Below are 27,973 nucleotides of genomic sequence, written 5' to 3'. Positions count from 1 at the left end.
TTTCATAACTAAATAAAACAAAAACGGGGAGATTAATTTCGTATACACTTAACCTTGGCCTAAAGATCTTACGTACAAACATTCTTTGCTTACATATTGAGCTAACTTTTGCACGCAGTTCTCTCACCTTCTATTTTTCATCGATACTAATATTATAAATACGAATGTAACTCTGTACATCTGTCTGTCTGTTGCTCCTTCACGGTCAAACCACTGAAGCGAATTTAACGACTTTTTACGAACAACAAATGAGGAATCGGTCAACTGATGATTAGTGGTCACCTTAGACATTGATGCCGTGATAAATTTTAGTCATTCCTTAAAACACGAATGCTCAACTAAACTTGGAACCTAAGTTATTATGTCCCTTGTACCTGTAGTTACATCGGCTCACTTACTCAAACCAGAACACAACAATACTGAGTACTGTTATAGAATATCTAATGAGTGGGTGGTACCTACACAGCAAGCTTGATCTCGACTGGAGGAGACACAACGATTTTTACCTTTTTTTCTTTTCATAACTGGCAAACTACTGTCAGCCGCGTAAAGACGTCAAAAGACTACGTCATAACATTTAAAAAAAAAAACTGGACATATGTGGGGCATACATTTCTCAGTCATACTAAGCGAGTAGAGCTAGTGACTAAAGGGAACGTCGATCGATCGTACTCCGAGGAGGGCGAGACACGGGAGGTACAGGGGGTGCATTTGTGAAAACGACACCTCACCCTCTTCGATTTGTATCGAGAACGGCCATCGACAGTTTTAGTATATGTTCTCACATACCTCGCTGGGACACCGATTGTTAAAACACTCTGCTAGAACATCGCTCATTTAAGGGATGTTAGGTATAAAAAACATAGTCAGGTCCTTCCTTGTTTCCGGTACAAGCTTACTTCATAGCAAATTATTTTCGTTTTTCCGATCAGAAAAGTTGAAACCTTCCTCTTCAATCGTTCTGTTCAATGATGCAAACCGCATTAAAATCCGTTGCGTAGATCGAAACGTACAGACGGGAAGCGACTTTGTTTTATACCACGCAGAATATAAATTAAAATCTTAATTCTCCTCCTAAACAAAGACAGTGTTTTATCAAAATCTGCTCAGCAAATGCCTTCCTACGTGACCAATTTACCGTCATGAAGGATTATATTTTCCTGGTATTTATATATAAAATGTTATTCTTGCCTTTTAAATACAAAGCAACATAGAGTAAGGAATTTCAGAAGTGACACATGCGGATATAATCAATATTAGTACCTACATGGAATTCACGATAATATCACGTCAAGGTTATAAATTAATATATGGCGGAACCGCAAAGCGCAACTACTTACATAATAATATAACATACTAAGGTCTTCCAAAAAGACCGCGATGGTATATGTCTATCTCTTAGGGATAGCCCACAATAACCATTTTTTATCGTTTACTTTTTACGAGAAATAATGTCTTATTTACGAAGCGATTTTAAGCAATACAGCATTAATTATTATACAATTAAGTACCTTAAATACATTGTGTATTTAATATAGATCAATACGGCCCTATCCAGCGTGTAATTTAAATGAATATTTTCGAAGATAATACAGATTTAAAACGCAGGCACATAGCGGTTTGTATTGTCTAACGACTGAAAAACTGTGAACGTTGTAAGACATTCTGTAGTATATTTAGTATCAGCATTGCACCCGAGCGAAGAAGGAGCGGGTCGCTAGTCATAAAAAAAGATTTGTTTATCATTATTCCTGTAATTTCTGTTCGATGCAATTTCTAGACCGTAGAGTTCTGTGGTCACGCTCACGACGAACCTACAGCTGGTACCACATCTTGCATACATATCGCCCGTTCAAGGTTGCCCATCTTTCCGGGATCGTTAAACTACTTATGATTGACTTTTCGACAGTTCAGGGAGCTACCAGACTTTCTAAACGCTGATCACGTACGCAAAATGTTTCATAGAATTTACAAGTGCATTTTTAAATTGTAAAATAAGGTAATACATTAAACATTAAAGAACTAATCGATAGGGGTATCTTTTTTTGAACGAAGTTCTTTAACGCGGCTTACAGTAGAGAGAACTGACAGAACCCTTTTCGTCTCTTTCTTGTTCTCTCTGTCCCTTTCTTTTTTATACTGTTAGTAAATAAAAACGATTTGATTTAATCGTGTCTGTTATTTAATTAAATAGATCCGAGATGGCCCAGTGGTTAGAAAGCGTGCATCTTAACCGACGATTTCGGGTTCAAACCCAGACAAGCACCATGTGCTCGATTTGTGTTTATAATTCGTCTCGTGCTCGGCGGTGAAGGAAAACATCCCACGACAGCTCTCGTTTTTTTCTTTGACTGACAAACGGGTTATCAATACGGTTCTATTTTTTACGTTTATTACGTCAGAACTACGTCATTTATGAATCAATTCCGAAAAAATATTCACTCTTACTTCCAATATAGTCTCATTTAAATTCGAAGTAAAAATACCATCTCTAATGACGAAATACTCGATATAATTATTTATAGTTTTTTTTTTGTTGAATACTAGCTGTGCCCGCGACTTCGTGCGCGTTGTTTGAATTCAAGTTATTTGGATATTGTAGCAGGATTTTATTTTCATTCTATATATAATTCTAAAATCAAAATAGCCTAAGTTACGCCTTATATAGGTGCCGATGGCAGAGCAATATATACAGAATTTTATCTGTAAATTTTGTGTAACCAACTATGACTTACGTACCTTAAATACATTGTGCATTTAATATAGATCAATATAGCCCTTTACAGCATGTAATTTAAATGAGTATTTTCGGAGATATTACAGATTTAAAACGCAGGCACATAGCGGTTTGTATTGTCTAACGACTGAAAAACTGTGAACGTTGTAAGACATTCTGTATTATATTTAATGGCAGCATTGCACGCGTGCGGAGCCGGGGCGGGTCGCTAGTTATTATATAAAATAAATTATATAACGAATGTACGTTTATCAAAACACGTCCGATGACCCGAATTATGGCTGATGAAATACAAAAAGCCTCTCAGCGTTTTTGGTTAACGTGAAAATTACCATTACGTAATATTCGAGCTCATTTTAAGTAAGACATTTTAGCTATATGGATAACTCCAGCGATGTATCATTGTAAACTTTGATAGAATCAGTGATAAACATTGTATTTACACGAGACTTAGGGATAAACTTATAACGCCAAGTTTCCGACCGACAAGTCAATAAATCCTTCTTGGGGCAAGGTTGCTCTACTAAAAACCGATTCATAAACTCAAATCATTTATAAAAAAATACATTAATAAAAAAAGCTTATATTATTCAATACAAGATTATATAGATGATAAAAAAGCTTGGAGTTAATGCTTGTTGACTTCCAGTCAATATATATAATATACATATATAATTGTATTTAACTAACATATTTTTTGTATTTTAAATGTTGAAAAAGAGTAACTACTGAGTTTCTTGGCGGTTCTTCTCGATAGAATCTACATTCGGAACCGGTGGTAGCTTCACTTAATATAGTTTGTAAAATGACGATTCAAGAGTGCTCGTACAAGCCTACTTGAATAAGTATATTTTGATTTTGATTTTAACATGCAATGTTTGAAGTTCTACTTATTTTGGGACGATGCGCGCTGAATGAAATTTACAGGCTGCTAATGCTAAAAAAAAAATACATATTGTTTAATGAAATAGTGGACGGCGAGACTATCTGGATATATTAACAGTACATAAAACGGGCATTATTTCACAGTCTCGTGAACAAGACATTCGTAGATAACGTCGAAATATCGAGCTCCACCAAATAAAAACACAAAACATGGTAAATATCCAGTTTTAAATACTGTTAGTAATAAAAATAACCATTAGCATTAGCAGCCTGTAAATTTCCCACTGCTGGGCTAAAGGCCTCCTCTCCCTTTGAGGAGAAGGTTTGGAGCATATTCCACCACGCTGCTCCAATGCGGGTTGGTGGAATACACATGTGGCTGAATTTCGTTGAAATTAGACACATGCAGGTTTCCTCACGATGTTTTCCTTCACCGCCGAGCACGAGATGAATTATAAACACAAATTGAGCACATCAAAATTCAGTGGTGCCTACCTGGGTTTGAACCCGAAATCATCGTTTAAGATGCACGCGTTCTAACCACTGGGTCATCTCGGCTCAAAATAACCATGTTAATTTAAAATCTTATATCTGGATATAGTAGAACATTTTTCATGTGACATTGTATCTATAGTCGGTTGTCCTAATATAACATAAATTTAGTGCACAGTGGATACATTTTTCACCTTCCCCATAAGAATGTTTTCGAAAGTCACCTCATAGACACAAAACCCTTAGATCTCGTATACTCTTCGAAATTATTTAGAATCCCACGATGCCAGTAGAGCAACAGCCCTGTGCCGTTTGTGCGTGGCCCGTATGTTTAACTACCACACGGTCATCACTGATTCTACCACCAAACAGCAATACTTTGTAAGTGATTGGTAATATTCCAAACAGTGGTCACAACTTACCATCATTAACCTTGCGCCTTTCTCTACATAAAAATCAAAGTCGCTTCCTGTCTGAACGCTCACATCTTTTAAACTACGCAACGGATTTCAATACAGTTTCCATCAATAAACAGAGCGATTCACGAGGAAGGTTTATATGTATAATACTTGCATATTATTGTTGAGAAAAGCCGATAATTTCAACTTATTGTTCCCTTGTCCCTTATCCCTTGGACAGGTAGGTCGTTTTTAGGCATACGTAAACGCTAACACCAATACGATATAATTTAACTTGAAATGTTTATTATTTAAGATCAAATATCGAAAGCTGAATTAGAACTTGGAACGGAGTTCAAATTCTACGAGTCGGTTCAGTTAGCATGATGCAATTTTATTGTAACCATGAATTGAACTCGAATTAAATGAATACTTATAAAACTTATAAAGCGATTCACGAGGAAGGTTTATATGTATAATACTTGCATATTTTAGTTGAGAAAAGACGAGAATTTCAACTTTCGTTTATAAGTTCGTTTTTCAAACTAAAAGTTGTTTATAGACACTTATTGAAGGGACGGACCGCTTGAGTTAAAACCCCTCAGTACCGAGTTCAACATAACTTAAATACTCAAAGGTACGCGATTATTAACAATAAACAAATATTACGTCATGGCGTACTTTTTAATCGTACATCGAAGGGTCGCGATGACTCAGTACTCATTATGACAGAATGCGGCCCCGGTTTTTTTTTTCGGTATCCTTCAATTATTTAGGGTACCGTCGGCACGTTATGCAAACCCGTTTTTTTTCGTTACGAATTCATCTTAAATGAACTCCATGATGCGTGGAAATAGTATTCTTTGACTATATTTTATCTATATTAACATTATAAATGAAAAAGTAACACTGTCACGGGCAAACTGCTGAACCGAATTTGATAAATTGGAAGCAAAATCGAACTCCAAGGCAAGACAAAGGCTTCCTTTTGATGACAAACACTAGACAACAAATCCCTTAAACGCGAGCGAAGCCGCCGGCGACAGTCACTCATTAAATATAAAATAAATTTATTTAATTTGATTTGCGCTCAATTTCCAATCATACGGTTCATCTTATTGGTTTTATTAATTATTATTTATTATATGATAGTTTAAAAAATGTATTGTATTTCTTAATTTTAATTATTATGCTTATGTTTAATTCATTGTTTCACTAATTACATCGTCTAATATGATAATGCAGGTGAGACTACCTGTACGTAGTAGAACTTTTGCCTTGATCATTTTGAAATGTAATTTTTTATTTTTTATTTTGGATGTGATATTGTATCTACTGTTGGTTGTACTAATGAAAATAAAATAAATAAATAAATATTGGACAACATCGAATACATTACTCTGATCCCAATGTAAGTAGCTAAAGCACTTGTGTTATGGAAAATCAGAAGTAACGACGGCACCACAAACACCCAGACCCGAGACAACATAGAAAACTAATGAACTTTTTCTACATCGACTCGGCCAGGAATTGAACCCGGGACCTCGGAGTGGCGTACCCATGAAAACCGGTGTACACACTACTCGACCACGGAGGTCGTCAAAATCGAAATAAAAGAAATATATACTTATATCGATATATAAAATATTAAAACCGGTAATTCTTTTTGAAAAAATCTGAAAAATTACGACACAAAAGCGCTCGAAAGATCCTACTTCAATAATTAAAATATACTCTACCGTTAGTCGCCCGCTGTTTCGCTCGCGTTTCAGGAGTACGTAGTTTAGGTGGTGGGCAAAAGGAGTAGCCTAAGTACTTCGTTGGAGTTCAAGCTTGTTAAATAACATATTTCATCCAATAGCTGACCGTTCAATGATTTGCCGTAACGGAGAGACAGAGTTACTTTCGCGTTCATAAATTGAGTATAGATTTTGATTTGATTCGATATCATCGCAAATCGTTGCACAATAGTATTGAAAGCTTCATTAAAATCTAATTAGCGTTACATCGAAACGAAGAACGGAGATAACTCGCTGGCTAGAACGTGTGAATCTTAGCGAAAGATCACGGGTTCAAATCACCAAGTCAAGCTAAAGTATTAATTTGCTTAATTTAAAACTAAAACATTAAAAACGATCTAAAGGTATCGAACTAATCACATTGGCACAGCGTAAAAAAGAAAAGAGAAGAATACCCCCCCCCCACTCCACCTATCTTAGTCTAGCAGTAGTACCTATTCTCACTGAACATCTGACCTAGACTGTACACTATGATGACGTTTACACACTATCTCAATGACAGATTAAAGATTATGACCTTGAACCGACGTGACGTCATCGGTCGAGACTTAATAATCTGTGGTATTCATTGCGGACTCGTGAATGACGTTTTGAATGTCAGCAAAGCCTTTATCGGTAATCTGAGAGTAAAATTTACGTCTACATAGTCGATTCAAACTATAAGTGAAATTGACGCGACATCATTGGTCGAGAGCTTGATTGATATATTCACTGTGGATTCACGTAAAATGGCGTTTCGGACGTCGACGAGACTGCTATCGGAATTTTGGTAGTCAAATTAAACCATTTATAAGTAGTTAACTGTAATAGTATTGTATTATAAATAAAGATATATTAATCGACTGTTTGTAGTAAATAATACAGCAGAGCTAATATAAGCTATCTAACAACTGTCCCGTGCCAGTAATATAAATATACGGAACCCGTACAAAAAATACAACCTCTAAACTTAATTGCGCACGCGCCGGTCAGTCGGGCTTGCATGCCAGCATTTTTTTCATCGGCCTTTAAGTTCGAAACGTGGTATTTGATTGAATTTAAATTTTCGAATGTCATTTGTGATTACTTTTAACTCGATTACGAAACAAATAAAGACAGTAATGCTCCACGGTCAATCGCTTAGATTATAGAGATGATATAAAGGCGTGGAGTTAATGCTCGTTGACATCCAGGCAGGATATATAACATACATATACAAGGTTACTCGTAATTCCCGTTAGGAGGTGATAGGGGTGACTATTTGCGATAATTTTAACCCCCATATGCATGATGCAAAAGTGAACCGTTTTTGAGTTATCGCGTTTTATAGATTTTTTCAAAATAAGTCAAAAATGCAACTTTATTTAAAAAAAAAAGTATCAATTAAAATCTATTTTTTTTCGTCTGATTTATAAAAATACGAATTTATACCAGCGTCATTTGTGGTCATTTTATTTCGGTTGTTTTGAAATAAGTTCCTAGTTGTTATACATTTTTGGAGAGCTAAGGAAACGGTTATGTTTTTAAAATAATCTGCACGACGAGTTTCATAACGACTTTTTTTGTTTTTGAGGCATTTTTGTGGAGAAAATAATAATATAAAACAACCCTGTATAATTGTGTTTAACTAACATGACTGTATTTAACTACTGAGTTTCTCGCTGGTTCTTCTCGGTAGAATCTACATTCCGAACCGGTGGTACCTTCACTTACCTAATATAGTTTGTTAAACTAGATATTTAATTTCAGTAGCAGAGGGCCCCAAATTCGTATGTGCCCAAGGGACCCAGCATAGCTTGAGATGGCTCTGTATATAGTAGCTAGTTCAGACCGTAAAAGTCCAACAGATGGGCAAACTTCATCCACCACGCAGCTCCAATATGAATAGTATTCCTTCACCGACGAACAAGAAATTAATTATAATTGAAGTTTGAACGCGTAATGTTCGATTAACATTCACAGTTAACCACTGAGCCACCTCGACACAACCTTACATAAGCCTGTATTAATATTATTATAATAATCACGATTAAACACGGTACACGTTAATAATAAAACCGAACCGGTTTTCAAGTTGCAACTTATAATACACTAGCGACCCGCCCCGGCTTCGCACGCGTGCAATGCTGATAATAAATATACTACAGAATGTCTTACAACGTTCACAGTTTTTCAGTCATTAGACAATACAAACCGCTATGTCCCTGCGTTTTAAATCTGTAATATTTTCGAAAATATTTCATTTAAATTACACGCTGGAAAGGGCCATATTGATCTATATTAAATGCACAATGTATTTAAGGTACTTAATTGGATAAGGATTAATGCTGTATAGGTTAAAATCGCTTCGAAAATAAGCCATTATTTCTCGGAATTGGTAAAGATTAAAAAAGGTTGGTGTCCCTAAGAGATAGACATATACTATCGAGGACATGTTTGAAGACCCTTTTAAGGTGTACAATACTGTAGTACATTATTTTGATCTATCTTGTAGGGTTCAGCCAGAGTTTGCAATGTAAGCGCAAAAAATGTATAAATTTACGACATCACATTGGAAACTTTTAAAATTATCAGTGTTACTTAACTATATTGTCTATGTATTATATACAAAAACCTTCCTCTCGAATCACTCTATCTATTAAAAAAAAACCGCATCAAAATCCGTTTTAAAGATCTAAGCATACATTGGGACAGACAGCGGTAAGCGACTTTGTTTTATACTATGATATATTAAAGATACAATTGAAGATTTAATAGGTGATTAAGTTACCTAACCTTCATAATGTACACTTCCACTAAACATCAATACTAAGATAATACATCAGGTCCGCCAACCGATATAACAAAAAAAAAAAAACAAAAAAAAAAAGTATCGTTGTGTCTGATTGTAGCATAACTAACTTAATTTATACATAAATAAATATTGGACAACATCGCATACATTACTCTGATCCAAATGTAAGTAGCTAAAGCACTTGTGTTATGGAAAATCAGAAGTAACACGAACACCCAGACCCGAGACAACATAGAATACTAATGAACTTTTTCTAAATCGACTCGGCCGGGAATCGAACCCGGGACCTCGGAGTGGCGTACCCATGAAAACCGGTGTACACAAAACTCGACCACGGAGGTCGTCGTTTAACTACAGGCACAAGGGACATAACATCTCAGTTCCCAGGGTTGTGTCGCATGTAAGATGTTTAATACGTATATCTATCTTACAGTGGTTGGAACTTATCTACCGTTGGTACATTTTCCGGTCTACCGGAAGGGTGGAATGTCTACATGAAAATAAAACTATATCGTAATATACAACTCTGTCGGTTTACGCGGCGCCATCAAAGCTTCCAGTCGTCATCTTTTCAGCGCATCTTCAAAAATAATCGTAATTTTTCAGTTACAAGTAATAAGCCTTTTCGGTGCCCAATGCGATATCGGATGCGACCCCCCCCCCCCCTTTGCCTATTATGAAAACGGACGTGAACTGGCCAACGTTGGAGTCCAACCTTGGCTACATTGTACGGACAGCGCAGCCCGTAACCTCAGTAAACTCATATGGGTTTTTGGTAAAGAAAGCAAGTAAAATCCAAAATCTCGAGACATTTTTCACGGATGAATCAAATTAAGAACGACATTTCCCTTTTTTTTTTTATGAGGGCTTTTTCATATACGCAGGGCATCAGCATAGCTACGCCACTGACCAATACACCTAAACATTTCTCACGATCATTCCGTCCATTAGCAAAAAAACGTATAAAAATCGAGTTTCAGGCATAAAGACAGATCGCCCAGACGTTGTTTTCTATATACAGTAAAAAAAAAAAAAAAACAACAATTTGACGAGACATCATCGTGAATATAATACGTAATTGTAACATGACACCGAGCAACGGACAGTTCAATGACTTCACTGTTAGCAATCATTATTTCAACTAAAATAAGACATTTGTTGATTGTTTTTTTAACACCGATTCGATTGGTTAATATTTACTAAGTGCCCGTCACGGCAAAAAGAGAGACGTCGGAGGACACCCGGTTGAAACGAAGTTGCTTTAGCTAAATCATGTATTTAATAAACACAACGAAATCAATGAACATCGTTTGAGAATAATTCAAAGACAATGACGAAATTGTCATTAAAAATCACGTGGGAATGAAAATTACGACAAAAAAATAAATTTTTACTTTAAAATTGATTCAATATTCATCTAAACAAAAATTTTTATCTCAATACGTAATCATAATTTAATCGTTTCAGATCAAAATAAAAACATAAAATGAGTGTTGAGTTCTAAAAAAAAAAAACTGTCTCAAAAATCAAAATGTCTATTAAAAGTGACAGTGTAAAATTAACACTATTAGTTCTAATTAATTTCGTAATAAGAAACAATTGTGATGTTGATATAAGTGAAAATGTAGACGAAGGTATAAAATCAGTCGATCACGTGACGAGAGACGAAACGAGGTTCGACTACGACGAATATCCAAACGTAGACAGAGACTACGAAAAAAAATTAACAGATACGGAAGAATCGAAAGAATCCAAAGACAACGAATCCGTTTCCAAAGAATACAACGAAAGAGTAACAACGGACAACACACCGACGACATTGACAGAAGAATCACACGGAGACGTTGAAGTTAGAGAAGAATATGACGCTGTCGACGGTGAAAATCGAGAAGAACACAACGATCAATTAAGAACTACGTATCAGGATGTCACGGAAACCGCTACTAGCTATTCACCTGTATCAGACAGTAACGTCTATAGAGAGACTCTTCTAGAAGATTTTAACAATTTAAAAGGATTTAATTCACAGGTACGTATTAAAATCTATTTGAATGTTAAATAGGCAATCTGAAAGATACATTATGGGCAAAAACAAATTCGCCCATTCAAATAATTTTGAATGTTGCATAGTCACACAGTTCGAAATGTAGATTCTACCAAGAACAACTCGTAAGAAACTCAGTAGTTACTCTTTCCGAACATTTGGAATACAAAGTTAAACACAATTCTACACAATTTTTCCTGTCTGAAAGTCAACAAGTATCAGCTCCATTATTTTTATCATCTGTATAATCTTGTGTTGAATAATCATCCTCCTGCCCTTATCCCAATTTTAGCGGTCGGCGCAGCATGTCTTCTTCTTCCATACTTCTCTGTCGAACATCATCTCACAAGTACTCTTTCTGACCATATCGTCTTTCACACAATCTGCTGTTGAATAATATACCTTATTCATTTGTATTATTACCGACTTCAATAAAAGATTCCTTACATCGCAAATGCACATACAAATCTGCAATGCAACTAAGATCTTACGTCCCCTGTGCCTGCGATCAGACTGTGTCACTGTTCAAAGCAGAATCAACATTGCAAAGTATTGCTCGTGGAATTATTTATATAGGTTATGTCTAATCCATTATACCCCGTTCATGTTAGCTTGATCTTTTTGACAGACGGGCTAGTGATGAGAAACAGAAAATATAACATATATAACAGTCGATGGAACGATGGAATGCGTAATTTAAATTTTTTTTAATTTATTTTTCTAAAAAGAGTTATACCAGCTAAAGAGACCCCAACCAAAAGAACCCCCGTTCGTAACAATAACTTAACAATGATCTTTAATAAGGATTTTTGTAATCGATATTTGTAGCAGTTACCGCCTGTTATTCGCGTCCCTACCGCCCGACCGGTGTAACATCGTACAAGCGTCTATTATTTCCAGTGTTTCTATTTAAATTTTACTTTGAAGCAATAATATATAATAGAAAAATTCTTAAAATTCATTAAATTAAGAAAATAATACGTTCGTCATTGCAAAGTTATGTCGATCGGAAAAAATGACATCTGTCAAAAAGATAGAGCTATCTCGTACAGGGTAGGTATGACAAGATTAATTATTTACATGACTATCTAATACTATATATAACAATAATTTATGCGCGAGACTAAATAATTCCTAATCTACAGTATTCTATAGCTAAGCCAAACAATTAAGCTATCTACCTTTGCCAATAAGTTATCGAAAAAATAAATACTTACAGGTGGAAACAACGTCACAGGCGACAACGCGGTCTATGGAAAGCGTCGAAGACACGTCTCCGGTTGATGAGGATTACGAAAACAGCGGTGCGAGGAACCCCAAAACTGAATGTATGTATATATAAATATTATACATGTACTAAAACTTCTATCGGTACCTACTACTACTTGAGGTCTACCTGAGGTATCGTGGGACACCCGTTTGGATCGAACATGCTCTCGCTATATACTATGTAACGATATTTATTTAAAAATAATAAATAAATATCCGACAACATCACATACATTACTCTGATCCCAATGTAAGTAGCTAAAGCACTTGTGTTATGGAAAATCAGACGTAACGACGGTACCACAAACACCCAGACCCGAGACAACATAGAAAACTAATGAACTTTTTCTACATCGATTCGGCCGGGATCGAACCCGGGCGTACCCATGAAAACCGGTGTACACACTACTCGACCACGGAGGGCGTCAAATAACATGTGAATTATAACAATAAAAAAAAAAAAAGTGGGAAAGGTCGCCTGGAGGGGGATAACGCTTCTTCCTAACGCAACGATTTCTGCCAGTTCACTCTACTGTAAGCCGCGTACAAGAACTTCGATCGAATAAAGTTCAATCGAGTTCAAAAATTGACTCAGTACTTTGGTCGTGAAAGCGTTACAGACCGACAGCATTAACAATATTAGTACAGATTGTAGAGCAAAATAAAAATGTCACGGGACGCCCGGCAGAGGCGTATACTCGATATCAATAGCTACTGAAATAATGTATAACCAAAGAAAACCAATAAATAAATAAAAATATCGTTACGTTACTAAAACAAACATAGTACACGCACACACACACGACATCAGAAAGCGGACGGATCGACGTGACGGTACAAGCGAGCGTTGTGACGTCAAGACGCACGAGTCGGTCTCACGCCCGAAATGAAAACAGATGCTTTAAAAACTAAATTTCATTACATTCGAAAGAAATATAACTAAAGGCTATAAGTTATGTATAATTTATACTTAATTGCCAAAGGGCTTTAGGCTAGACGCTGGTAAATACCTCCCGCTCATGACCTGTTCCTTTTTGTTTGATTGTCGTGTTCCTTTTTGAAGGGTGAATGAGCCTTTATTTCGCTGGAAAAACGCATTACTTCCTCCGCGCGACGGGGTATGTGGTAGTTCACCGGAATGGTATCCTATGGTATCCTATGGTATGGTATCTAATTGTACAACGGAATATCCACTAAAAGACCAGCGGTACCCTCTCAGTCTTTGTGACGAGGATTGAAAAAACCTGCGTGCGAAGTCGGACTCAGTCGCTAGTCAATAATTGTTTTTGTAGAGCCAATTTCTATGGGTGGAGGTGAGCACTTACCACAAGGTGGTACCATATGCCGTTCTTACGATCTCGAAATTAATAATCTAATCTTAATTAAGTATGCTATTACTTTCAACAACAAAAAAAATCCTTGATGAGAAGCTTATCTCTGTTCGTTTGCAATCATCTACGCGTTTGTGTATTATTAAATCTGCACTTAAGATTTTATGCACCAAATAATATCAGGAACACGTAATTTTACGTTTTTCTTAAAGAACTTAAAGTAAGGACTGGTGACTTTGGGAAATAAGACGTTACGTCCCTTGTGCCTGTAGCAACGCGGACTCACTCACCCTTCAAATCGGAACAAAACAATATATTGCTGCTTGGCGGCAGAATAACTGTTTAATAATAACTTTACCGATGTTTAACTAATAATTCCTATTCTTCCAGCTGACAAGCAACCAGTTGACAAGAGACTGTACGAGAAGACCCGTCCAGTACCAGCCCTGAGCAAGAGTTCGACATTGAAATCATGGCTGGAGGATTCTTGGTTGCGACCTCCCGCTGGGATCCTGGTGCCATTACGACCCCTGGCTCTGAACAGGGCTTTAGGGGTCTGGAACGACTTGGCAGCAGAAGGGTTGAATGTTACCGACATCGTCATCGTCGGTTACGATTCAAATGGTAATTATATGATGTGGACTTAGGATTTAAGAAACGACTCGTTTTGCTTACGAATCGTTTAATGGCTATGGCTGTCTACGAGGCGTAATTCATAAGTTACTATTTGTTTGCTTCATACGGATCACAAAGCTTCGAATGATAGTTAGGATCATTACTTTTATAGTATAATACGATGGTTTCCAAATGTACCAGATGGTAATTGGTCGCCACCGCCCATAGACACCAGCATTGTGATAAATAATAAACACGGTGGTACACTTCTGGTGATCCAGGTAAGTACCACCATCATATAATCTACCGCCAAGCGTATTGAAGGGTTTGAAGGGTGAGTGAGCGAGGGTAACTACAGCCCCAAGGGTCATAACTTAGCTCGCAAGATTGGTAGCGCATCGGAGATATAACGGATAATTAAAATTTCTTACGGCGCCAATGTCTCCGGGCGGTGGTGACCACTTACCATCAAGTGACACACTATGAAAAAAAATCCTATCATCGCCAATACGTAACCAACTTTTTATCGACCCGGGATTCATAGAACCTGGATACCTAAAGCCCAACAAGCCAAGCTCTAGACCAACGAGTCACTACCTCATATAATAAAAAATAAACAGAAAATACAAGCAAAGCGTGAATTAGATGTTATGCAGACAGTCATTATGGTCATGATTTTTCTTTGATGTAATCTTAAGCGACATTTTATTACAATGTACATTACAGGGTCATATTCATCGATAAAGGAAACATATTATCTATAACGCATTCCAACGGCAGGACGAGCTGAGATAAACGAACCTTAGATTTACATATTCTATCGCAGTAACAGGATGTAAATTTCCCACTGCTGGGCTAAGCCCTCCTCTGCCTTTGACGAGAAGGTTTGGAGCATATACCACCACGCTTAAATAAATAAATAATAAATAAATAAATATTGGACAACATCACATACATTACTCTGATCCCAATTTAAGTAGCTAAAGCAATTGTGTTATGGAAATCAGAAGTAACGACGGTACCACAAACACCCAGACCTAAAACAACATAGAAAACTAATGAACTTTTTCTACATCGACTCGGCCGGGAATCGAACCCGGGACTTCGGAGTGGCGTACCCATGAAAACCGGTGTACACACTACTCGACCACGGAGGTCGTCGAAATAGAGGGGTAAATAAGAATAATGGTAAATCCTAAAAATTGGGCGTTTAAAAAACATAAAAGGAATCTTTAGGGACCCGATTGGAACGAAGTTGCTTTATATATATGTATATAATTTATGTATATAATATATGTATATAATTACCATTACATAGAATAAAAAAAATCGCTGTAATTTAAATGAATATTTCCGAAGATATTACAGATTTAAAACGCAGGCACATAGCGGTTTGTATTGTCTAACGACTGAAAAACTGTGAACGTTATAAGACATTCTGTAGTATATTTAGTATAAGCATTGCCAAAGCGAAGCCGGGGCGGGTCGCTTGTTATGAATTAAATGACAGAAGCAATAAACTAAAGCTGTTATTAATCCTGTTAAATATACGTAACGAACTCGATCTGTGGCTTCATCCGCGCGAGATTTATAATACACAAAATTCCGACCCCCGTTTTAATCCCCCTTAGGGAGTTCCGTAAATTCCGTTCTCAGATATCTACACCCTATAAGGAACCTGTCAAATTTCAATTTTGTACGTATTATTGTTTCTGAGATTTCGTGATTAATCAGTGAGTAGTATTTCGGTTATATATATATTGAAGACCCAGCCTCAAGTAAATAGGAACGTCAAATAATTAACAATATTGAATATAGTTTACAATATTTATTTTTCCTGTTTTTGTTACGATCATCCATTATCTTCCGCTTTGCAACCCGGATTAACAATTCCCATGTCAAATTCAAAAATATTCTTCGTCTACTTTTATTATAAAAATGTCAAACCAAAAAGTATTCATCACATTTATATAATTCGTCTACTTTTATTATAAAAATGTCAAACCAAAAAGTATTCATCACATTTATATAATTCTGTGATTGAATATAACTCAATAGCTAAAAGCTATACAACCTTAAATTATTATTTATAAATATTTTATAATTATGTTAAAGTCGAGATGGCCCAGTGGTTAGAACGCGAGCATCATAACCGATGATTTCGGGTTCAAACCCAGGCAGGCACCACTGAATTTTCATGTGCTTAATTTGTGTTTATAATTAATCTCGTGCTCGGCGGTGAAGGAAAACATCGTGAGGAAACCTGCATGTGTCTAATTGTAATGTAACATGTGTATTCGACCAACCCGCATTGGAGCAGCGTGGTGGAATATGCTCCGTACCTTCTCCTCAACGGGAGAGGAGGCCTTAGCCCAGCAGTGGGAAATTTACAGGCTGATTATGTTTATTATGTTAATATTTTATATAAAATAATTTATAGGCTTACAACATATACATATATATAAATATATCCATTATTATAATAAAAAAAAACACTTACCGAAATCTCTAAATCTAGACGTCACAATATCATTGTCCTTACCTGAAATAGAAAAAAAAAAACATTCAATAATTACAATAAACAAATTAACTTTTACTTAGGCCTTATGAACACAGCGGGTGTTGAGTCAAACATCTGACATCTCATTCTATCACCATTGATTCGATATATAAAAGAAAAAGACGGCATTATATAAATAACCCCCTTTAAAGTTACAGTTTGAGAATAATAAAAAAACAATGGCTATATTGTTATTAGAACAATAACAAGACGTAAATAGTAATTAATTTTTGTTATTTTTTTATTTTGTTATATATTCTATTTACTTATAGTACATATGTATATTTATAATATATATATTTATTGTTATCTGTGTATTGTGTACCGTTATGTTATGTATTTATACTATAGGTAATCTGACTTAAAATTACTGTACCCTTCCCATATACGTAAATATTATGATCCTCTGCCCAAAGGTTGCCTGGAAGAGATCGCTGCTTAGAGATAAGGACGCCTGTTGCACCTCATGCAACTTTTGTGTAGCAAAATTGTAATTTTTAGTTTTAAGTTTGGGTGCAATAAAGATTTAATAAATAAATAAGTTTAAACAATATTATATAAAACCGTACATATTAGAAAGAGACAGACTGAGAGAGATAGAGATAGAATGATCGCTTGGATAGCAAAACGCTTTTCCTTACGTAACGATTTCTGCCAGTTCGCTCGACTGTAAGCCGAGCAAAAGAACTCCGATCAAAAAGTCACAATTCACAAATCATCATTTTCGTTCGTACGTATAAACCCATTGATCTACATTAATATCGAACTTACTTCAAGAAAAAAAATCTTTAAAATTCCAAATTAACAACATTTGACAGCAAATTGACGCGACATCATTGGTCGAGAGCTCGATTAATCTATGATATTCACTGTGGATTCGCGAAAAAACGGCGTTTTGAACGTCGACGAAACTGTTATCGGAATTTTGGAAGTAAAATTGTTGTAAAGTGTTGTATTATAAATAAAGATATATTAATCATAAACTCTCAGTAGTGCACAATACAGCCGAGTTATTAGCAAATCGTATGAAATACGCATATCTAAGATTTGTTTACCTTTATTCCTACTTCAATTCGACTAGTCTTTAATATTAATAAAGGTAATTCGGTCGAATGTACTTGAAACTTTTTGCTCGTGAAATTTCTATGAAATCGTAGGCAAAACGTTTGCACACAATTGTATAGAATGTTGAATCAATCAAAGTTAAATATTGCGAATGTAAGCAACTGGAGCGTTAACTTACATAAGCCAAGGTTAAGTTACGAATAAACTTGGAAAGTTATAATGACAGAGTCAGACACGAGTTAGGCGCGAGACCGTTAATTTGGTTCATGTTAAATAAATTAATAGTTTAAAATCTAACAAAACACGACTTTGCCGCCAAAAAAAATTACAAATGGAGCGTTTTGTCCAATAATAATAAATTTTAAAATTATTTGAATTGATTTTGAAAAGATGAATTAAAAAAAGCAAACCCTTTCATTTAATACCCACATCATCAATCCGCCATCTTGGACGTCCGCCATATTGGATTCGTAATGACGTTTCTTAGCTAGTCGTGTATTGTCATCAGAACTCGGTGCGTGCGCAAAATGTCATCCTAATCGAAGACCGGGAAGTGGGTCGAATTAAGATTCCAAGATTTTCTTACATACACAGTTACAAGTGAAGCTAACATAAGCGTTTTAAAACACGGTTTATGTGATAACAGGTGATACCTAATATCAGTAAAGAATTTTATTGCTCAAATAGCTGTCATTAACTTTAAAATCATTCAACGATTTTCTAGTATGGCCGGTGACGTCATCATAGGTATAAAAAGATGCGGTATCTAACATTACATAACATAACATAAACAGCCTGTAAATTTCCCACCGCTAATTGGGCTAAGGCCTCCTCTCCCTTTGAGGGGAAGGTTTGGAGCATATTCCACCACTGCTCTCATAACGTTTGTCGGATACACATGTGGCAGAATTTCGTTGAAATTAGACACATGCAGGTTCCCTCACGATGTTTTCCTTCACGGCCGAGCACGAGATGAATTATAAACACAAATTAAGCACATGAAAATTCAGTGGTGCCTGCCTGGGTTTGAGCCCTCAATCATCGATTAGATGCACGCGTCCTAACCATTGGGCCATCTCGGTATCTAACGTACTCTAAATCTATTATAGGTACCACCTACTCATCACATAGTATAAAACAACTTAGTAATGTTTGAAATAAGCTAGCTGGAACTAAGCTACAGGCACAAGGGACATAACATAACAATATCGCAGTGGTTTAAGGGCCGCTAAGCGATGTAAAAGAGTCGCAGGATCGATCCTGACCGCTTGGGCTATTGTCGTCTTGACTCCTAGCACAAGTGAGAAGCTTAAATGGAGGGGTAAATAGACACATTAGCAATTCCTTATGCTAATTTTCATTAAAAAAAAAAATACACATTTTAATTCCCAAGATTGGTGGCGCATGGACGATAAGGAACGGTAGTTGGAACCATCAGGTAACTCATACGCCAGTCAGCCTGTCTATATTAGAAATTAAATTTTATCGGACCACGAACACATCGGGATCTGTGTTAAAATCACCACGAACCAAGGAGACAGTCGCGTACCATAAAAGGAGGACACACAGACATACGAGACCGGCTTACAAACAGATATATATATCACCATATTATATTAATAACGAATGCTTTAACCACTATGACAAAGAATGTGTATGACATTAATAATTTCCAACTACCCGCGTTTAGAAGTGGGGGGGGCAGATGTTATATACAGTTTTCTGCGATAAATATGAACTAATGTAGAATACTAGACTATTATCAATCAAAATAAAAGTATTCTTTTTTTGAAATTTAAAATTACAATCGGTTCTGAAAGATTGAAACGAGAAGAACCGGCAAGAAACACAGTAGCTACTTTTCCACGATTTCAATCAACAGATTATATCAGTAAACTATAATTATTTTTTTAAATATATCCTCCTTAGAAGTTAATAAATACTAAGTCCACTGCTTTTTACCTTTAATATAATCTCGTATTGAGTAACGGCTTATTTATCAATGTGATAATTATATGAGCTTTAAATATTTTAATAGGCCAAGTTAAAAATAGCTAATCTTATTAAAGGAACGAATACCGTGACCCAGGAAGGATGTATTATTATATTATTAATGTAATCAATAAAATTATATATATATATAAATAGATTAAAAACTTTAATGTCCTTACATTAAACAATCAAGGTGAAGGATATGAAGACAAAAAAAATGTATTGAATAAAATCGGACAAAAAATACTATCTATTAATATCAAGGTTGTTGAAAAAAAAAACCAGAGATCAATACGACAATGAAAATAAATATCTCGAGCTATCGTCCGAGAGACCGTGATTCCCGCTTAAATCGGAGAATACCTAAACGCCCAGGACGTATTATAGTTCGTCGTGGTAGGATGCGAAAGCGACCCCGTGGCGCCCGTCGGAGAGAGTACCGCTGACTTTTTTGTGGGTAATCCGTTGTACTAGGCACCGATGAGTCCTACATAACCCCCCCCCCCCCACCACGTGTAGCAAACGAGGAACGTAAAACGTTATTCCAGCGAGATAAAAAAGGGTCACCTACCGTACAAACAAAACACGACATTAATTGCTAATGTTAAATCAGTAGAGTTCAGTTTCGACGCCGTTTAATCTTTGCTTCTCTTTTCACCAGGAGTCAACTGGAGATCCCGTCACAACCTACAGCCGACGAACTCGAACAGCGGCGAGAGAACCGTATCGGAGGCACTATCGAAACTACTACTGAAATATCAAGTGAGTATGGGTTCCACTTTACTACTGATATGGGTGCGACGCTATGATGATAGAATTCTTGGACGGGCAATTGTCCACGGGATAATAAGTGCTCTCAACTACCCATAAACATTTGCTCCTCAAGAAATTTTAACCATTATTAACAAAATCAAAATATACTTTATCCAAGTAGGCCTTTGAATCGTCATTTAACAAACTATAAGTGAAGCTACCACCGGTTCGGAATGTAGATTCTACCGAGAACAACCGGCAGGAAACTCAGTAGTTACTATTTTTCAACATTTAACATCGTCGATGCACCACCGACGTACAGGCGATTTAATTTATACAGAGGGGGTGGTACACATCGAGACGGACTCGCCAAAAATCCTACCCTACGACCGAAACCGGTAAACAGTTCGACACCTGTCACATTAACATCGCGACCTTCGGACGACCTTCAGTGAAATCACCAGAAACACTCGCTGGTTAGTTGACCTCAGACGAAAACGACGACGATCTTCATAAAAGACAAATTTATCCGTAACACAGACGACATTATCACAATTAAAACAGAAGGCGCGACAAAAAGGAAAATCCGTCACGCTTAACATTACAATGTATTCATATTCACATTGAAGAAGCGATACGATTCTATATACGATAGGTAGACTCGCAAAATGTCACGACAAATAAGTAATATTAAACGTTGCCGACACCGTTGCCCGAACATTGAGAGATGTTTCGTTCCTGAGATCTTTAGTTGGTGGTAGGACTTTGTGCAAGACCATTAGTATCGGTATTTTATTATATACAAAATTCAAATAACTTTAAGCAACATCAAACCTCTACCACCAGCTCGGAACGAAACACTTCAGGCTTTAGAAAAACTGGAAAGAAACTCTTCGAGATAACATTATTATATTTACGGACAGATATTCGGTGTTTACAATGATAAATCATTTATTATAAACGGCCTGGAGGCGATTCAGTTTCATTCCCAAAACCACCCATCGGATATTCTACCACCAAACAGTCACACTGAGAATTGTTGTGATCCGATTTAAATAGTAAGTGAGTCAATGTTTGGCGGACATATGCTTACCCAGACGGGACATTTTAGTCCGCAAAGTTACCAGCCCATTTTCAATGCAAGGAAGGCTTTACATTCCTTACATAGCCAATAACCTATTTCAAAATAAAAAAATAAATACTACTAACCCCGGTCTTTAGACCAGCGAAGCAATTGACAACAACATAAAAATGAATTATTTATAAGGTGACTCTATTTACATAACAGTGACGCACATTAAAGATAAATACGAACTAATTACATTAAAATGAAGAAGTAGAAAACAAAATTAAAAAAGATCATATAGTCAGTTCCTCGCCGGTTCTTCTGATATCATTCTAGGAGTGATCAAGGGTACATTCAAATAGTTTGTTAAAACAACATTAATAAAATAAGACATATTATTCAATACAAGATTATATAGATGATAAAAAAGCGTGGAGCTAATACTTGTTGACTTCCAGTCAATATATATAATATACGTCTGTATTATATACAAGAGCCGAGATGGCCTAGTGGTTAGAAGGCGTGCATCTTAACCGACGATTTCGGGTTCAAACCCATGCAGGCGTCACTGAATTTTCATGTACTTAATTTGTGTTTATAAATTCATCTCGTGCCCGGCGGTGAAGGAAAACATCGTGAGGAAACCTGCATGTGTCTAATTTCAACGAAATTCTGCCACATGTGTATTCCACCAACCCGCATTGGAGCAGCGTGGTGGAATATGCTCCAAACCTTCTCCTCAAAGGGAGAGGAGGTTTTTAGCCCAGCAGTGGGAAATTTACAGGCTGCTAATGTATATAAAATGTAATATCTGTATTTAACTAACATAGTTTGTATTTCAAATGTTGGAAATGAGTTACTACTAAGTTTCTAGCCGGTTCTTCGCGGTAGAATCTATTTTCCGAACGAGTCGCTTTACATTCAAGTCAACACTGTAAAATAACTCAAAAGTACTATTAAGATTCTACTTGAATAAAGAATATTTTGATTTGATTTAAACTGTGATCATTTTTCATCAGGACGTCTATACAGATGGAAACAACGATGGTACCATGCGAGCGCTCGCTTCAGCTGCTAAATTGGTACCATACGACAGTGCATTGTTCGTGGTCACGGATAAGGGCGCGGGCGATTCGCAGAGGCTACCGCTTGCTCTGAGGGCTTTAGTGGAAAAGAGATTAAAGGTAACTGTATCAACGAAGTACTCTGTAAAATATAGAAAGACTAGTGGACCGCACGCGAAAGTTCCCGTTTAATCAACAGATTTTTACAAATTCGAAACCTATGACAATGTTTTTTTTTTTTAATTTTCATTGTTAACTGACGACGTCTGTTAGCACGATTTACATTTGTTTTTTTTTTTTTTATACATCCTTTATAATTATATATGCAAAAGTCGCTATCAATACGCACGTACTGTAAAAACAGTTTTGTGATAACATCAATAATTTAAAAGTTATAAAATTTAACTATGCGACGTCCATACGTCGAAAGCTACATAAATTTAAATAACGAATAAAACGGCATAAAAATCTAAAAATAACAAAAAAAAAACACACACACAGCGACTTCAATTCTTTGTTAAATCATAACAATTTAATAAAATTGCAATCAAGAATCCTCTTTATTTCTCTACACTACGGCTGGACCTCTTCAGAAGGAGACCTTAACGGATATTTTATGCGCTGCCTTCGTCCCATAATCACTGGGACGAAAATCGGCTTACGTTATCTATATAATAAAATTGGAGTGTCTGTTTGTAATATTAAAACAGCCGCTTTTTACTAAATGCATATTTATATACGGTACATATCACATAACATTTTATACAATTTCTGTCTATATGTCTGTTTGTTTGTTCCGGCTAATATCTGGGACGGCAGGACCGATTTTAACGGGACTTTCACTGGCAGTTAGCTGATGTAAATAATGAGTAACTTAGGCTACTTTTATAGGCACAGCCCTCGCGCATGCCACCACTCCGCCGTCACGTCTTGTGCCTCCCACTAACGACTTAATATCACAAAAGCCTAAAACAGAATTAATAAACTATAGTAAAATCTGCAAACTGAACAATAACTTTTTTGTGAAATACACACAAAAGCTAGTCCTAAATATATTGTTAAATATAAATACGAATGTCAGTCTGTATGTCAGTATGTCGCTTCTTCCTAATGGACTTCCTAAGGACCTAACTACAGACAAACAGCCCTGCCCCACCAAAACCATTCATAACGTTCCCTTGTATGCTAATCCGCAGGTATATACCATATGGACAGACCCAACTCATCCATCGGCCGATTCGGAGCTGGCTCTACAGGATCTAAGAAACATATCCTCCCATACAGAGGGTGAAGTTCTTCCATACTCCTTGCAAATAATGGTATGTATTGGATTAATTTTATACAATATATATTATATACTAAAAACTGCCTCGTTGGTCTAGTGGCTAGATATAAGACATCTCGGGGTCCTCGATTCAGAATCTAGGTCAAACCGATAAAAAGTTATAAGATTTTTCTATCTATTTATTGTAGGTTTACATGTATAATACATGCACAATATAGTAGAGAAACACTGATGACTTTTCTGAAGTGATGTCGTAAATTAACACATTGTTCGCGCTTAGATTGCAAACGCTGGCTGAACCCTACGAGATAGATCAAAATAATGTACTACGGTATTGTAAACCTTAAAAAGGCCTTCAAATAAGTCCGGTATATGTCTATCTCTTAGGGATAACCCACAATAACCATTTTTTATCCTTTACTTTTTACGAGAAATAATGGCTTATTTTCGAAGCGGTTTTAAGCAACACAGCAATAATCCTTACCCAATTAAGTACATTAAATACATTGTGCATTTAATATAGATCAATATAACCCTTACAGCATGTAATTTAAATGAATATTTCCGAAGATATTACAGATTTGAAACGCAGAGACATAGCGGTTGTTGTCTAACGACTGAAAAACTGTGAACGTTATAAGACATTCTGTAGTATATTTAGTATCAGCATTGCCAAAGCGAAGCCGGGGCGGGTCGCTGGTCTAGTATAAGTTTTATGTACATTGCATTTAAAGTTTTAACAACATAAATACCAATTTTCCATGACCGAAGCATGTTTGACACGTACAAGATCGCAATTCCAACTCATTCTAATGGCAACTGTTTTTAAACAACACACTTAAGGGTCACGTGTTATTCTAATCATAACTCGTATTAACATATATCCGTATAGTTCCTCTTTCCTCAGGCCCTCGTTTCATTTTCCTCATTAACTGTTTTATGTTCGTCCTTTTAAATGTCGAGTTGACCTTCAAATTTTCCTTTGATATCAATGTCGAAGTACGAAAGCATATTAATAATAATATGTTTTTTTTTATGTCATAAACGGGCCATCTGACGGTAAGTGGTCACCACCGCCCATAGATAATGTAGCTGTAATTAACCGTTCCTTACATCACCAATGCGCCACCAACGTTGGGAACTAAGATGCTATGTCCCTTGTGCCTGAAACACAACAATACCGAGTACTGCCGTTTGGCGGTAAAATATCTGATGAGTGGGTGGTACCTACCCAGATGCAAGCTCATCTGCACAAAGCCCTACCACCTAAACTTCACTACTTATATCCACCTAAATTTTACTTCCAAAATTCCGATAGCAGTTTCGTTAACGTTCCAAACGCCCTTCTTTTCGCCAATCCACAGTGAATATCATAGATTAATCAAGCTCTCGACCAATGGTGTCGCGTCAATTTGCTGTCAAATGTTGTTTATTTGGCATTTGCCCTCTTGTGGCTGGAATAGACTATAAGTATTTATAAAAGTCGCATTTATTGCAAGAACTTGTCGCCATTGAACAGATAATTAATTCTCCTAGGTATAAGTTAAGTCGTATTACATTACGAAGCAAATAAAATATTGCAATCACCAAAAAAAAAATAATTAAATGATTAATTATTTTTTTTCAGAGCGAAGAGAGTTCCAGCAACCTTGCATCAGAAACAGATCTACAGGAATGGGAACCAATGACAGCACCGGGATCGAGACGCGCCAAGTTTATCAACCAACCGGCTATCGACACATTTGACGTAAGTTTACATCTATAAACATTGTCTTAAATGCTACAATTGCAATATACGTCGTATTATATACCTTATGACATTGCAAAACAAATGGCGACCGAATAGGATTACAAACATAAAGATGGCAATCCATAAGAAAGATCCGATTGATGCTGTTGACTTCCAGTCAGGAGACATAACATACATATATAATTGTATTCAACTAACATGACTGTATTTTTAGTTTTTGTAAAAGAGTAACTACTGAGTTTCTTGCCGGTTCTTCTCGGTAGAATCTACATTCCGAACCGGTGGTAGCTTTACTTTAAATAGTTTGTTAAATGTTGATTCAAAAGTTCTTGTAAAAGGCTACTTGAATAAAGTATATTTTGATTTGATTTGATTTGATTTTATTGGACAGACTCCAGAATGAAGGAATACAGAATCCCACGAAAACAAATAAGGACATTCTGATTCAATTAATATGTTGTCTGTAATATGTCGTAGATTGTTATGCATATTATATATTCTAATGCAGATTCCCTTTTTTTTATTGGATATGAACACTAAGACTTAAAACATACATCCTAAAAACTTAAATTGGGCTGACTGGTAATAAAAACGTGCAACACTAAATAAAAAATAAAAAAACACAAAATTAAGATGCACCAAAGGTACACCAAAGGTATAAAATAAATATACTAGATGAAAACCCGGCTTCGCTCGGGTAAAATATATAAAACTATACAAATTCTTTACTTCTCATATAACATACAACTATTTCATAAATGTTGATCTATCATTTGTTGCGGGTGAGTTTCCATCGAGTCGACCGTACGCCTCAACGAAACTATTATTTGGAACACACTTTCTGAACGCACCCGTAAACATCAAACATGGCTGCCGGTTGAACTTCGTTGTGATTGAATTTTACGGATTTAATATCAAATATCTCGTTTATATGAGATATGTCTATGATGTGAAGAGATAAATCTCCATCCAATTGTTAATATTTATCGTCATTCCTGTAGTCTTCTAGCTTCGCACGTAGAAATAACTGTGAAATATTCGAACTGAATAAAGTTCTACTGATTTCTCTACCGGATATATCCACATTACGACCTGATAGGTAATAGAGAACTGTCACAATACAATTGTTTATTATAAATTCACCTGGGTCAGGTCAGGTCAGGTGAGATCAGGTCATGTCAGGTTAAAGGCCTCTCATCATATACAAAACCTTGAATCACGCTTTTAATTCGAAATTTTTTGGGCACTGAAAATTCACTAAATCTCATCCAGATGCTGTTGGTGAGACGAGGTAGCGAAGAAGCAATAACCTGGGGCATACCAGTGGAGAATGGGGTGATGGTGTTGAGGATACTCATCGAAGGTGACGTGGACCACGCCGTATTGTATCCACCGAGTGACGGTAAGTTCAAATACTCATCACACATCCATAGAACCCTCTTAATCTACTCAACTACGATGCAATCGGGAAAAGCAATGCGTTTATGTCTGATCCACTGAATTTTTATGTGATTGATTTGAGTTTATAATACATCTCGCTCTCGGTGAAGGAAACCGTTTTGAGACTATCACATGTCTACCATAAAACCGCAATGGACAGCATGGTTGAAATCATCAACTCAGCGGAGCTCCAAATATTCTCGTTTAAAGCAAAAATACGTCCAATTCAAGGTATACCGAGTTAAAATCTGAAAGTCATCAAGGGTAAACTCTGTGCCTCTGCAGCATGCTGTGCGCACGGAGGACTGTGAGGTTTGCAATCGTAAAATTGATATGGAGAAGCGGTGAAAATTCTAAAATGTATATATAATATGTGTTAAAATTACCGTATCTATACTTATATAATATATGTACGCCATAATAAACGCCAAAGTATATCTGTTGCATCATCACGCTTAAACCCCTGAAGCGATTTAAATTAAATTAAATGGAGACAGTTTAAGTTCCGGGAAGGACATGAGCTACTTTATTAAACACACAAAAGAGGGGGTAAAATTGGTGGGCTTGTGTATAGGTAAAGTCTCGGTCTCAGCTCGTTATTACAGAATTAATTCAAATCAATCAAACAGGATCTCCATGTTATTTTAAATTAATC

General features: G+C 36.2%; 2 protein-coding genes across 2 annotated transcripts in view; one reads left to right on the top strand and one right to left on the bottom strand.

Moving 5' to 3' along the window:
* Positions 1-27,973, bottom strand: part of LOC113399209 (uncharacterized) — a 100,277-nt gene that overhangs the window by 50,941 nt on the left and 21,363 nt on the right. The gene's annotated exons all lie outside the window — the stretch shown is intronic.
* LOC113404300 (uncharacterized) overlaps positions 10,601-27,973 on the top strand; it is a 32,726-nt gene continuing 15,353 nt past the window's right edge. The window contains exons 1-8 of the mRNA XM_064220077.1: positions 10,601-11,113; positions 12,348-12,456; positions 14,119-14,352; positions 20,622-20,722; positions 22,799-22,963; positions 24,040-24,162; positions 25,756-25,875; positions 27,151-27,280. Coding sequence (XP_064076147.1) covers positions 10,616-11,113; positions 12,348-12,456; positions 14,119-14,352; positions 20,622-20,722; positions 22,799-22,963; positions 24,040-24,162; positions 25,756-25,875; positions 27,151-27,280 — 1,480 coding nt within the window. The 5' untranslated portion in view covers positions 10,601-10,615. The remainder of the gene's footprint in view (positions 11,114-12,347; positions 12,457-14,118; positions 14,353-20,621; positions 20,723-22,798; positions 22,964-24,039; positions 24,163-25,755; positions 25,876-27,150; positions 27,281-27,973) is intronic.

The sequence above is a fragment of the Vanessa tameamea genome, chromosome 31 (assembly GCF_037043105.1).
Source record: "Vanessa tameamea isolate UH-Manoa-2023 chromosome 31, ilVanTame1 primary haplotype, whole genome shotgun sequence".
Classification (NCBI taxonomy): domain Eukaryota; kingdom Metazoa; phylum Arthropoda; class Insecta; order Lepidoptera; family Nymphalidae; genus Vanessa; species Vanessa tameamea.
This window is presented reverse-complemented; position numbering and strand designations above follow the sequence as displayed.